Source organism: Nerophis ophidion, linkage group LG12 (assembly GCF_033978795.1).
Source record: "Nerophis ophidion isolate RoL-2023_Sa linkage group LG12, RoL_Noph_v1.0, whole genome shotgun sequence".
NCBI lineage: Eukaryota > Metazoa > Chordata > Actinopteri > Syngnathiformes > Syngnathidae > Nerophis > Nerophis ophidion.
Window position 1 is genome coordinate 32,932,193 of NC_084622.1, and position 14,039 is coordinate 32,946,231.

Consider the following 14,039-nt stretch of genomic DNA (forward strand, 5'->3'; position numbering starts at 1 on the left):
AAACTAATTTAAGTTTTTACATGTTGATTGACAATACTAAATGGTCCTTAGTGTGTGAATGTGAGTGTGAATTTTGTCTACCTTACGTTATCCATAACTGCGGGATAATGTGAGCGGAGAAATTTAACTGACTTCTAGCCTAAGAGTGTTCAACCTCGCGGTAAAGAATGTGTTGTTGGGAAACTATCAAAAACATGACTAGTTGTTTGGATTATCTCAACTGTGGGACACAGGTGCAAAAGAACTCACTGTGGAATAAGGGACATAACACACCAGACAAGGCTTCAGAAGACGAAAGATACCCAGCTTATCTCATGGTCGTTCAATGCTGTCATATCCATATTGGCGTATGTATACGGACTTGTCATTATTATCCATTATCATATGTTTTACTTGTCCTGAAATTGTCATGTGTCCATGAAATCTGCTGTTGAAATGTGGACTATATAACCAACATATAAGTTGATTGTAAATAAAGGGCGGGACATGATTAAGTTAAGTTAAGTTAAGTTACCAATGATTGTCAATCACACACAAAGTGTTGTGAAATTTGTCCTCTGCATTTGACCCATCACCCTTGATCATACCCTGGGAGGTGAGGGGAGCAGTGAGCAGCAGCGGTGACTGCACCCACTGTGACTGAAATGTATTTTGGTGATTTAACCCCCAGTTCCAACCCTTGATGCTGAGTGCCAAACAGGGAGGTAATGGGTCCCTTTTTTATAGTCTTTGGTATGACTCGGCCGGGGTTTGAACTCACAAACTACCGATCTCAGGGCGGACACTCTAACCACTAAACCACTGAGTAGGTTACTTGGCCACTGAGTAGTTTAAGGATTAGGATAGATGGATAGATAAGGAAAGAGTGATGAAAGTGTTGCTATATATGTCTGTCTGCCGGAATAAATAAATAAATAAATTAATTCATTCATACCTGTGATGAGGTGGCGACTTGTCCAGGGTGTACCCTGCCTACCGCCCGAGTGCAGCTGAGATAGACTCCAGCACCCCCTACGACCACGAAAGGGACAAGCGGTAGGAAATAGATGGATGGATATGTGTGTTAAAAAAGCTGGGGGGGTTTCTACCAAATCCATGCAATAATTGAGTTTTTAGTGCATGTAAAGTACATACCAAGTGTGTGTGTATTGGGTGGCAATGTTGGGTTCAGGGTGAGATGAGGGCCCAAAATGTGGATCAGGACAAATGTGTGTGTTTGTCAACATCACTATGGGCGTGGCCACCCCTGCTGCTCACTGCTCCCCTCACCTCCTAGGGGGTGAGGGTAATGGGTCAAATGCAGAGGATAATCTCACCACACCTAATGTGTGTGTGACAATCATTGGTTCTTTAACTTTTGCAAAGGTTCAGGGATGCTGTGCAAAAGTGTTTAGGCTCCCCCTGGTGGCAGCGGAAGGAACATTCATATGGTCCATGCTGGTCATGCAGTCAAATTAAAATAATCTAATTTGACTTATTTTCAAATATAACACATCACGGTGCAATAGTTTCATAGTTTTGCAATCATTAGTTGAGGCCAAGAGAAAGAGAGAACACATTTAATTGTTCTCAATAACAAGAAAATGTCAACGTTGTGTTATTCATTAGACTGCTGTAGGAGGCTGGATCGATTCAAATATCCACTGCATGATACCAACCACTATGCTCTAATAGCGTGATATGAAGGATATATTGTCACAAATATCTATTTACATGCTTTGTTCTTTATTGCAACCTTTATATTATTGTATTCATATTTTGTTTATGTTGCGATCGTTCATTGGTGCAAAGGTCGTGACAAGCTTAACTGAGAACTAATAAAAAAACAACTATGATCCAACTACCAACTAGGTCAGGGGTCAGCAACCCTGGTCTCTTGAGCCACATGCGGCTCTTAAGTGCCGTCCTAGTGGCTCCCTGGAGCATTTTTTAAAAAAGGATTGAAAATGTAAAGGGCTTCACGGTGGCAGAGGGGTTAGTGCGTCTGCCTCACAATACGAAGGTCCTGCAGTCCTGGGTTCAAATCCAGGCTCGGGATCTTTCTGTGTGGAGTTTGCATGTCCTCCCCGTGAATGCGTGGGTTCCCTCCGGGTACTCCGGCTTCCTCCCACTTCCAAAGACATGCAGCTGGGGATAGGTTGATTGGCAACACTAAATTGGCCCTAGTGTGTGAATGTGAGTGTGAATGTTGTCTGTCTATCTGTGTTGGCCCTGCGATGAGGTGGCGACTTGTCCAGGGTGTACCCCGCCTTCCGCCCGATTGTAGCTGAGATAGGCGCCAGCGCCCCCCGCGACCCCGAAAGGGAATAAGCGGTAGAAAATGGATGGATGGATGAAAATGTAAAAAGATGGGAGAAAAATATTTTTGTTTTAGTATGTTTTTTGTTAGAGGACAAACATGACAAACCTTCTCAATTGTTAGAAAGCCCTCTGTTTAATACGTTTGTGTTCATGCTTCCCCGATGACAGTATTTGGTGAAAATCGTTTTGTCCTACTAATTTTGGCAATTCTTGAACCTACTCAGTGGCTTAGTGGTTAGAGTGTCCGCCCTGAGATTGGTAGGTCGTGAGTTCAAACCCCGGCCGAATCATACCAAAAACTAAAAAAACGGGACTCATCACCTCCCTGCTTGGCACTCAGCATCAAGGGTAGGAATTGGGGGTTAAATCACCATAAAAGATTCCCGGGCGCGGCACCGCTGCTGCCCACTGCTCACCTCACCTCCCAGGAGGTGATCAAGGGTGATGGGTCAAATGCAGAGAATAATTTCGCCGCACCTAGTGTGTGTGACAATCATTGGTACTTTAACTTTAACTTGAACTCACCATAGTGTGGACTGTGACATAACAGTTTGGTTACATGTAAAATCTTCCACTCTTTCTTTGTCTCATCTTGTCCACCGAAAGTTTTATACTGTGCGTAAATGCACAAATGTGCACTCTGTTGATGCTATTGACTTGTCGGAGTGCTAATCAGGCATATTTGGTCACTGCATGACTGCAAGCTAATAAATGCTAACATGCTATTTAGGCTAGCTGTATGTAGATATTGCATATTTTTTTATATCCTTTACTTTTATTCTCTTTGTATATTATTTAGTTTTGCATGTCTCGTGACACATTATCTGTATGTAATATTGGCTGCTCGTCAGATAGTTGTTTGTGTACCATCAGCATCAAGGGTTGGAATTAGGGGTTAAATCCCCAAAACGTATTCCCAGGCGCGGCCACAGCTGCTGCCCACTGCTCGCCACACCACCCAGGGGGTGATCAAAGGTGACGGGTCAAATGCAGAGAATAATTTTGTCACACGTGTGTGACAATCATTGTTCTTTTTTTTAACTTAATGTTTTTCCAAAGATTGTAATAAATCTCTTAAAAGAAGACAGCTTGCTGTTTCCTTTAACTTGGACACACACATCTATACCTTTGGCCATTAAAAGCCTGTCATTTCCAGGAGTTACCTCACCTTCTGATTAGCCTGTGATTTATTAATGTTTTCGAATGTTGTACAAATGTGTACAATACTAACTTTCAACATTTCTGTCAACAAAGAGTGGCTTCAGCCTGCGACACAGTCATTTTGATGGTAGGCTATTATAGCAAATATAGACACTTACGTCATGTGTTGCCTTCATCATAACACTTATATACGACTTTTCAGACGGATTTTTCTTTTTGTATTGGCTCTTTCAACGTTTTGGTTTGCCGACCCCAGAACTAGGTCGAGAGAGAGGATTAAACAGTCCTCTGGTGGGCATTATCAGCAGGTGAAAAACATTATTACTAATCAGCCACAGGTGATGACCAGAGTGGTCAGAAGCAGAAATGAAGCTACTGGAGAACAAGACATACCTAATGAGTCTTGGAAACAAAATAAGAGCGCAAAACAGGAAGTGAACCAAAACTGAAAAATGACCCACGAAACAAAAACAAGGAATATGTTTTGGATTTTATTCTGCTCGAACAATTGTATGTTATAACAATTACAATGAAAATTATTTTATTAATATTATGTTAGAAGCATTCAAGTCTCACCTTAAAACTCATTTGTATACTCTAGCCTTTAAATAGACCTCCTTTTTAGACCAGTTGCTCTGCCGCTTCTTTTCTTTTTCTCCTCTGTCCCCACCTCCCTTGTGGAGGGGGTCCGGTCCGATGACCATGGATGAAGTACTGGCTGTCCAGAGTCGGGACCCAGGATGGACCGCTCGACTGTGTATCGGTTGGGGACATCTCTACGATGCTGATCCGACTCCGCTTGGGATGGTTTCCTGTGGACGGGACTCTCGCTGCTGTCTTGGATCCGCTTTGAACTGAACTCTCGCGGCTGTGTTGGATCCACTATGGATTGAACTTTCACAGTATCATGTTAGACCCGCTCGACATCCATTGCTTTCGGTCCCTAGAAGGGGGGGGGGGGGGGGGGGGGGGGGGGTTGCCCACAGACTATGAGAACCTCTCCAAGGTTCTCATAGTCATCATTGTCACCGACGTCCCACTGGGTGTGAGTTTTCCTTGCCCTTATGTGGGTTCTTCCGAGGATGTCGTAGTCGTAGTGGTTTGTACAGTCTTTTGAGACATTTGTGATTTAGGGCTATATAAATAAACATTGATTGATTACATTGTTCATATTTTTCAATAACTGTACCCACTTGGCATCCATTGTGGAATGCGTGGCGCGGTTGAGAGAGTGGCTGTGTCAGCAACGTTAGGGTTTCTGGTTCAATCTCCAGCTTCCAACTCCCGAGTCACATCCGTTGTGTCTTTGAGCAAGACACTTCACCCTTGCTCCTGATGGGTCGGGGTTAGCGCCTTGCATGGCAGCTACCGCCATCGTGTGAATGTGTGTGTGAATGGGTGAATGTAGAAATAGTGTCAAAGCACTTTGAGTACCTTGAAGGTAGAAAAGCAATATAATCTTTTTCCCTATTTTGGGCTTTTGGAGTTTTTGCTTGCCCGGATGTGGGTTGTGATCAGGGGATGTCTTGGTTCGTGCAGCCTTTTGAGCCACTGTTGATTAAGAGCAATGTTAAGAAAGTTTGGTTGGTTTAAATATTAACAATGTACAATACAATCCAAAAGTTTGGACACACCTCAATTCAATTAGTTGTCTTTATTTTCGAGACTATTTACATTGTAGATTGTCACTGAAGGCATCAAAACGATGACACCTGTGGAGTTAAAACCATTTCAGGAGAACGCCAAGAGTGTGAAAAAGCACTATCAGAGCAAAGAGGCAAAGAGGTGCTATTTTGAAGAAACTAGAAAATAAAACATGTTTTCAGTTATTTGACCTTTTTTTGTTAAGTAGATAACTCCACGTGTTTATTCATAGTTTTGATGCCTTCAGTGACAATCCACATACAATGTAAATAGTCATGAAAATAAAGAACCCCCTTTGAATGAGTTGTGTCCAAACTTTTGGGCGGTACAGAATATTATTTAATCTATTGGTGGAAATTCCATTTATTTTCTACCGATTGTCTTTTTCCGGGTCGCAGAGTGCCTATCTCAGCTGCAGGAAATTGTGACATATAATTCAATGTTTTTATTGTATACATTCCATTAGGTGCTACCATATCCCCGTGCTTTGACAATGACATCACTATTTTGCATTTCTCCTTAACTAAGAACCTCTGGCACAATAAAAAGTAAGCATGCTAAAGATAGTCCATGCAAAGTAAAGTTGTTCAACATTGTAACGATACAGAATTAACTACAGTGGGGCAAAAAAGTATTTAGTCAGCCACAGATTGTGCAAATTCTCCCACTCAAAATGATGACAGAGGTCTGTAATTTTCGTCATAGGTACACTTCAACTGTGAGGGACAGAATGTGGAAAAAAAATCCCGGAATTCACATTGTAGGAATTTTAAAGAATTTATTTGTAAATTATGGTGGAAAATAAGTATTTGGTCAACCATTCAAAGCTCTCACTGATGGAAGGAGGTTTTGGCTCAAAATCTCACGATACATGGCCCCATTCATTCTTTCCTTAACACGGATCAATCGTCCTGTCCCCTTAGCAGAAAAACAGCCCCAAAGCATGATGTTTCCACCCCTATGCTTCACAATAGGTATGGTGTTCTTGGGATGCAACTCAGTATTTTTCTTCCTCTATTTTGGTTTCATCTGATCACATGACATTCTCCCAATCCTCTGCTGTATCATCCATGTATCCATTTTGGTATAAACTCAACTCGTCGTGTTTGGAGGAAGAAGAATACTGAGTTGCATCCCAAGAACACCAATCCTAATGTGAAGCATGGGGTTGGAAACATCATGCTTTGGGGCTGTTTTTCTGCTAAGGGGACAGGACGATTGATCCGTGTTAAGGAAAGAATGAATGGGGCCATGTATCGTGAGATTTTGAGCCAAAACCTCCTTTCATCAGTGAGATCTTTGAATGGTTGACCAAATACTTATTTTCCATCATAATTTACAAATAATTTAAAATTCCTACAATGTGAATTCCTGGATTATTTTTCACATTCTGTCTCTCACAGTTGAAGTGTGCCTATGATGAAAATTATAGACCTCTGTCATCATTTTAAGTGGGAGAACTTGCACAATCGGTGGCTGACTAAATACTTTTTTACCCCACTGTATCTATAATACAAATGTGTGCTTGATAAAAAATGTGAATTTTAAGTTACTCTACCTGCTGAACTACTTTTTCCCAGGCTCCTTCCAGGTACAGCAGAAAAAGTGTCACAAGTTTTATATAAAAATGGCACAAAAACAAATGACGCCATGATTGGGAATCGGTTCTCATTAACTCAAAAGAAACGTTCATAAGACTAACTCGATCTCGAACGTCACTTTACCAATATAGTGAAAATATGGGCTCTGATTAAGCAAAACCAGTCAATTGTATTTTAGAACCTGTGGAATCTGTTCAAATGTTGCAACCTACACACAGTTAATAAAAGAACGTACACATTGAAGCAAAAGGTGTTTTTATTTTAAAGTGAATCTCGACATTGTACACCATCAATTCATAATTTGACATTCACCATCAAGTCACCAAGAAGGAACCCGCTTTTTGTGACAAAGTACATAGTAAGGCCTGGTCACACTACCTAACTCACAGAGGGGTCGCAAACTGCTGAGACACACAAAACAGCCAAACAACAATAATTTTCCCAGTCCTCATTATGTTGTATATTGCACAGTGCACTTGCTACATGTCAAACTAGTGTAGCGTTCAGAAACACACAAAATCAATGCGAAAAACCACACAAAATGTACACTTATTTTGAACAGCAATGGTTTCAATTGACCCACTGTGCCTACAGAATTGACTACACAAAAACCACATAATTAAAATACAAATTAATAGTTTGAGTCAGAGGACTTTTTACCTTTTGTCTGTACCCAAATAAGTGGCCACACATATATTTATGATAAGTGAATTTAGACAAGTGCCTACAAGCGAATCAACAGGGGGTTGCGAAGCATCACAATACGAAATTTGACAGAAGTGTTCAAATCTTTGTTATTTAAGGCTGCCAGGCTCCATGTGCCTGTGAGACGATGTGAGCTCTTTTGTGACTTTAGCGATGCGACATTACATGCGAGGCTGCACAGATTACCTGGGCTACGTAATCCAGCCAAAGTGGTGGAGGATTATTATGGGACATCACTGGAACTGGAACCTATTTGCATCTCATCACAGGTGTTGAGCTGACCAACACAACTGAAGCCATGTCCTCACCAAAACGGATTTCTCTTTAACCCTTGTGCCTGAAACGGACATTACACGTGTTCCTAATTGTGATATGATTGTTTAGTTCAGGGGTGTCAAACTCATTTTAGATGGGGGGCCACATGGAGAGAAGTCTACTCCCAAGTGGGCTGCACTGGTAAAATCACGGCACGATAACTTAAAAATAACGACAACTTCAGATTGTTTTCTTTGTATAAAAATAAAATAAGCACATTCTGAAAATGTACAAATAATGTTTTTTTTTTTTTTTAAACACTCATGTTGCGGTTAATAGTTTTCTATCTTTGCCGTTATTTTACTTTCTGAATAAATTATGTGATATTGTTCAGTCAACTCATTGATTTAATTGTCAAATTATCAAGATAAAAAAATATCAAAATCAAGTTACAAGACATTTTTTATGTAGTTTTACCATTTTCCTCGACTGGTGCATTAACATGTGTGTTTTTTTGTTTTTTTTTAACAGATGTAGCATAATCTACAAAGATACAAATAATTTCTATTGCGACGTTTGGAACAGCAGTTACTTTCATTCAAAAATTGCGGCTCATTTTTATACATGCCAAACTCATCTCGCGGGCTGGATAAAACCTGTACGTCATACGTTTGACACCCCTAGTTTAAAGGTTAGAGGTCTGATTTTTTTTAAATAAAATTGCATTGTTTTTTTATCATAATGTTGTTGGAACAGGATAAAAACTAAGTAGGCAAACATTCTCTTAAGAAATCCTTCAGCCATCCATGAAAACTGAAGGACTTGCTCAATTTTACCAATTGCAAAAACATAAATATATTGTCTTTCAAGTCTTTGAAATGAAATTAAAACAATTCATATAAACCCAAAAATCTAAAACTATATCAATAAATACATCTGAAGTTGTTAAAACATTTAAAGAGTTGGAAGTGAAAAAAAAAATTGTATGACACACATTACTTATGACACTTTTATGAGCAATTCCCTTTGGGATGCTAAGAGTGTGTACAGTCAATCCTAAGGCTGCACAAGGAGTTGATGACTTATAGGTTTTGGTTTCATATTGTACAAAATATCCGTGTTAATGTGGACATGACCTGAAATACTTTTAAAAGAGCCAGCAATGGAGGAACGGAATTTTTTCACTGGACCACGACACAGGCACAAATATACAAACAAATAAACACACACTAAATTGTTGGCTGCACAGTGCAACCTCTCGTTTTAAGGTTATAACAAGGTAGCAAATTTGACATATATAAAATGTTTCTATTACATAAGCAACATCGCGAAACCATTACAATAAATATATGTGAATTAGGCAACTTTAACTGACGGCTAAAGCATTTTGGAGAAAGCCCTGATTTAAACACGATGTATGGTAAAAACTGCATTTGAGAACTATCACGGACAGAACACTCAGCCATCGTCATTCCGTCCCCACAAATACATTCAAAGTGTGACGGTAGAGCTAAATTTAGGTCCTACATGTTTTTGATTACTGCATGTTGTTCTTGGTGAGCGCAATAAACATTCCCTGACTTGTACTTTTGACCGATTCTATGTTTCTTCTAAAAAAAAAAAAAAACTATGTTTTTAAAACATTCTGTTGGTGATGTTAAAATTATGGGTGGATCCTCTGAGGAGAGATTAATACACACGTTTGCCACTCCTATATAATGATAGACATCCTCCATCAGCCAGCTATAAGAAAGGCACTCGTTTTGTACAGTACAACAGTTGCAAATACAGCCCGATATGGAAAAAAGCCAAGTCACATTGCAAATTATACCAAAAATAAGTGAACACCCCGCTGATAACAAAATCTAAGAGTGAGCTCAGCCTACGTTTCAAGGTGAAATACTGATGCTAGAGGCATGCGCGCACGCACACACACACAAATAAAAATGCTCAATTTCCATTACAGCAGTTTACAAACGACTTTAAAACAATGTAGCCAGTATAAAGAGGCACTAGCATGTAAGAATACCATTCATGATCAAATAAAAGCCATTTCTATAGTCACCACAACTACATAACATACAAGAGAATTGCAGGCTTGCATGAGATTAATCCTCTAAATTCACAGCTACAAAGTGGCAGATTATCAGTACATAGCAGCGTCATGTCTAAACATTCCATATACAATTTGCTAAAAATATCTCAGAAAAATAAAACCTCAACCCCTTTTTCTAAAATAGAGATCTGAGAATATATTTCAATGTCTAACTGCAACAGTTTACTGGAGGCAAAAGAATGCAATAGTATCAATATGCCTCAGAAATGATTGATGAACAATGTCTTTGGTGCTGATTGCCGAAGAAGACCAGCTGAACAAGTACAGACGCAGCACAATGATTAAAAACATGAAAAGAATAGCAAGACTACACAAATCCACCCTGACGGAATGTAACAAAACTGATAGGCTTCAATACAGATAAGGTTTGTCTAGCACAGACACGTCCATTACCTTAAAAACCCAACAAAGTTACTGTTCTAAGTTATTTCAATACACAACAAAGCTTTTAAAATAACATAAAATACACTTTTTTTTTTTACGTCTAAGCAACTCCCAAACTTAAAAAGAGCAAATCTAAGTAAAATGAAAAAAGAAAAAAAAAACACAGCAACCCAGAGGCTAGATTGTATTGCAGTTACAGTAAACAGTGACAATACTGTTATGAATTAAGTACTATAGTGAGTACAAATTGATTATCAAAATATCAAATCACTCTTTATATACATAAAAAATGCATTCAGTCAAAGCCCTAAATATGCAGCCTGTAGCTTACATATAGCCATACTTAGCAAGCGAACTAAAGTTTTCCCATAATCCAACATTTGAAAGTAGAATCCTCTCATGTATCCAAAACGACCATCATTTTCAGAGTCTGAATTATAAGTGCTGCAAGTGACATCTTGGACTCTGTTGTTAAGGCACTGGCTGATGGCCGCAGCAACAAAAAGAGAAGAGACTTCCATCCTGGTTAACACAAAAGCTGCATGGCTTTAACAGAGCTGAGTGGTTTGCACATGCTACAGGGCAACAACACACTAAGGGAAAGGAAGCCACATGACACATTTTTGTCTCTCAAAAAATAACGTGACAGAAATTAACATGCAAAGGAAATTTTCTCATCACCATTTTGATTGCAGTACTTAGTTACTAGCAGACATGATTTTACAGGAAGTATTTCAGAGCTCCGACAAACTGAATCACTGACTATTAACCTTCATATTATAGAAACTGTGAAAGCAGTTGTCTTCCACAAAAAGAGACAATGTATTTCACCCTTTTATCTTATTGGTTTCATTATCACAAGTGTTTTTGTGCTCTGATGGATGTTCTACCTGCCCATGTAGCAGCCCCACTATTTTTACCAATGGCCTTTCTGACCCAAGGGGACTGCTGTGGCCCCGCACTGCTCCTCAAATATAAGAGAACTGAGGGTGGTGACTGAGCTTGGTAGGACTCAGAGGGAAGCCTGTGTAGGTGGCTGGTGAGGCCATATATGGGTGAGGATGTGGAAGTAGAGGGAAGGGAGGCTTGAACTGGTGGGGGTGGTGGGCATAGCCGGGCGGTTGATGTGTGTGGACTGTTGGTGAAGAGAGGAGCCTGTGTGGATGCGGAGCAGGGTAGCCAGGATGCTGAGAGTAGCTGCTGATGCCCATGGTCACCTGGTGGACTATGGTGCCCCCCTGGGCGTGGGAGAGGTTGTAGCTGTGTTGCAGCAGAGGAGGATGAGAGGTCAATAAAGGGTGCGGGGCCGTGGTAAGGGGGCCGCCTGGTGGGTAAGACAACAAGGTGCGAGGGGGCAGGCCCTGGGTATGTGCGTGGGGGGCACCTATTGTGCATGTAGGGCTGCTGTGGGGCAGGTGTGGGAAGTTGTGTGTGTGGACAGTAGGGGGAATGTAGGCGTGCGGACGCAGCGGCCCATGGTTGCCGTTCCACTCTTTGTTGTTGTGGTTTGAAACGTACGGCTGCACCTAACGGAGGTAAGAGGGAGAGGAAAATGATAATTATCTAATTTTTATGTGGCAAAATGATTTTAATCACAGCATATGTGCCATGTTTGTAAAGTCAATTGTGTTGCTGGAAATTCATCCAAATGTAAACAAATTAAAACATGCCTATACGTACAATGTTATGTGGTAGAAAATGAAACTCATATCCATCTATTAAACTGAAGAATAAATTGGTGTACACTTGATAGTCAAACAACTTAAAGCCAAAATTAAGGGGAAAAACAACAGCAACATATATGCTATCTGTTGTTGTGTTCCCTTTTTTTGAGTGTACAAAATGAAAGTGTGTGTTGAATTTGACTTGGACATAATATGGACTATACACAAATGCTTTTTATGAAAATGTAATTTTGTTTATAGCTTGTTTCCCTAATTTTTGTTGTTGTACATGGATGAGGGTGTGTGTTGCTGAGGCCCACTTTGACACTGTCTGGACTGGACCTGGTTTTAAAAACCGTTTAGACAAGTCTAATTCCATTAACAACCTGGTCTGATGAAGATAAGGTTATTTTTTATTTATTTTTTTAATAAAATAAAATGAGATTAAAAAAAAAGGAAAACAATGAAATTTTTTTGGGATAAAAAAGAAAGTAAAATCATATAAAACAATTACATAAAAAATAGTAATTAATGATAGTGTTAGTGGACCGGCGACACACACAATCATGTGTGTTTCAGGGACTATGTCCCTTACAGACTGTGTTATATATGTTGTGGGAACAGAGCATTTTGGTAGCAAAAAGAAACAACCCTTTTTTGTGTGAGTGGGTGTGGCTGGGGGAGGGAGGGGTTTTCTTTGGGGGGTTGATGCACTGATGGAAAGTGTATTGTGTGTTTTTGTGTTGATTTAATAAAAAAATTTAAAAAAAGGGAGAAAAACAGTACCTGTCCAAATCCCAGGGGGTGCTGCTGCTGCCCAGTGACTTTTTGTTGCCATGATAGAGGTGTGGATTGGAGGAGGGGGAATGAAGAGGGAGTGCTCTGTTGTCCTGCAAAGGTGCAGCGCCCTCTGGATCGGGACCAGGACTCGGAGGCTAGTAGAGAAAACAAAATCATCAAAACAGTAGATTTTACTCCTGTAAAGCATAGGTGTCCAAAGTATGCCCGGGGTACCATTTGGTTATGGTTTTAGTTTATTTTTGAACGTTCATACAATAAAAATGGTAGATAAAAGTCGTCTTTAAACTGCATTTTGTATTTCCACTTGGCATATTGTAAAAATAAGGTAAATGCATTATCACTGAGATGTAAGAATGATTACATGTTACACTAATTTGCTTTGTCACCATGATAAAAATCTTAAATGTCAATATTTTGTTCTGTAAGTGGCCATTATGGGAAACATTTTGACACCCATGCTAGAAAAGCTTGATTTTACTTTAAAGAGCAAGAATGATTTAGTCCACCTGACTTGCAAAGCTAAAGACAAGGAATATTTGAAAGTAATGAAAACTAACACACAAGCATGCACAAATACCGTTTATCCTGGAGTTACATTCGGAGAATACAATAACCATTTAACTTTAAATACAGATATTTCAATATTTTTCTCCACCCTGTACACCAGTGGTTCTCAAATGGGGGTACGCGTACCCCTGGGGGTACTTGAAGGTATGCCAAGGGGTACGTGAGATTTTTTTTTAAATATTCTAAAAATAGCAACAATTCAAAAATCCATTATAAATATATTTATAGAATAATACTTCAACAAAATATGAATGTAAGTTCATAAACTGTGAAAAGAAATGCAAAAATGCAATATTTAGTGTTGACGGCTAGTTTTTTTTTAGACATGTTCCATAAATATTGATGTTAAAGATTTATTTGTTTGTGAATAAATGTTTACAATTAAGTTCATGAATCCAGATGGATCTCTATTACAATCCCCAAAGAGGGCACTTTAAGTTGATGATTACTTCTATGTATAGAAATCTGTATTTATAATTGAATCACTTGCTTATTTTTCAACAAGTTTTTTGTTATTTTTATATATTTTTTCCAAACAGTTCAAGAAAGACCACTAGAAATGAGCAATATTTTGCACTGTTATACAATTTAATAAATCAGAAACTGATGACATAGTGCTGTATTTTACTTCTTTATCTCTTTTTTTCAACCAAAAATGCTTTGCTCTGATTAGAGGGTACTTGAATTTAAAAAATGTACACAGGGGGTACATCACTGAAAAAAGTTTGACAACCACTGCTGTGGACCACCACTTAAAATAGTAAAAGCAATTCAATTGAATTTCTCTTAAACCTTGAAAAAAAACTGTTCAGTCCAGGAATGTGGGAGCATGTCACAAAA

At 39.3% G+C, this 14,039-nt stretch overlaps 1 protein-coding gene across 4 annotated transcripts in view; it reads right to left on the minus strand.

Annotated features, from left to right (window-relative positions):
- Window positions 1–6,945: 6,945 nt before the first annotated feature.
- The window catches only part of LOC133563322 (homeodomain-interacting protein kinase 3-like), a 72,330-nt gene continuing 65,236 nt past the window's right edge, over window positions 6,946–14,039 (minus strand). For all 4 annotated transcript variants that reach the window (XM_061917393.1, XM_061917391.1, XM_061917392.1 and 1 more), the window contains 2 exons: window positions 12,618–12,766; window positions 6,946–11,693 (listed from right to left, as the gene is read on the minus strand). In XM_061917393.1, coding sequence (XP_061773377.1) covers window positions 11,136–11,693; window positions 12,618–12,766 — 707 coding nt within the window. In that variant the 3' untranslated portion in view covers window positions 6,946–11,135. The remainder of the gene's footprint in view (window positions 11,694–12,617; window positions 12,767–14,039) is intronic.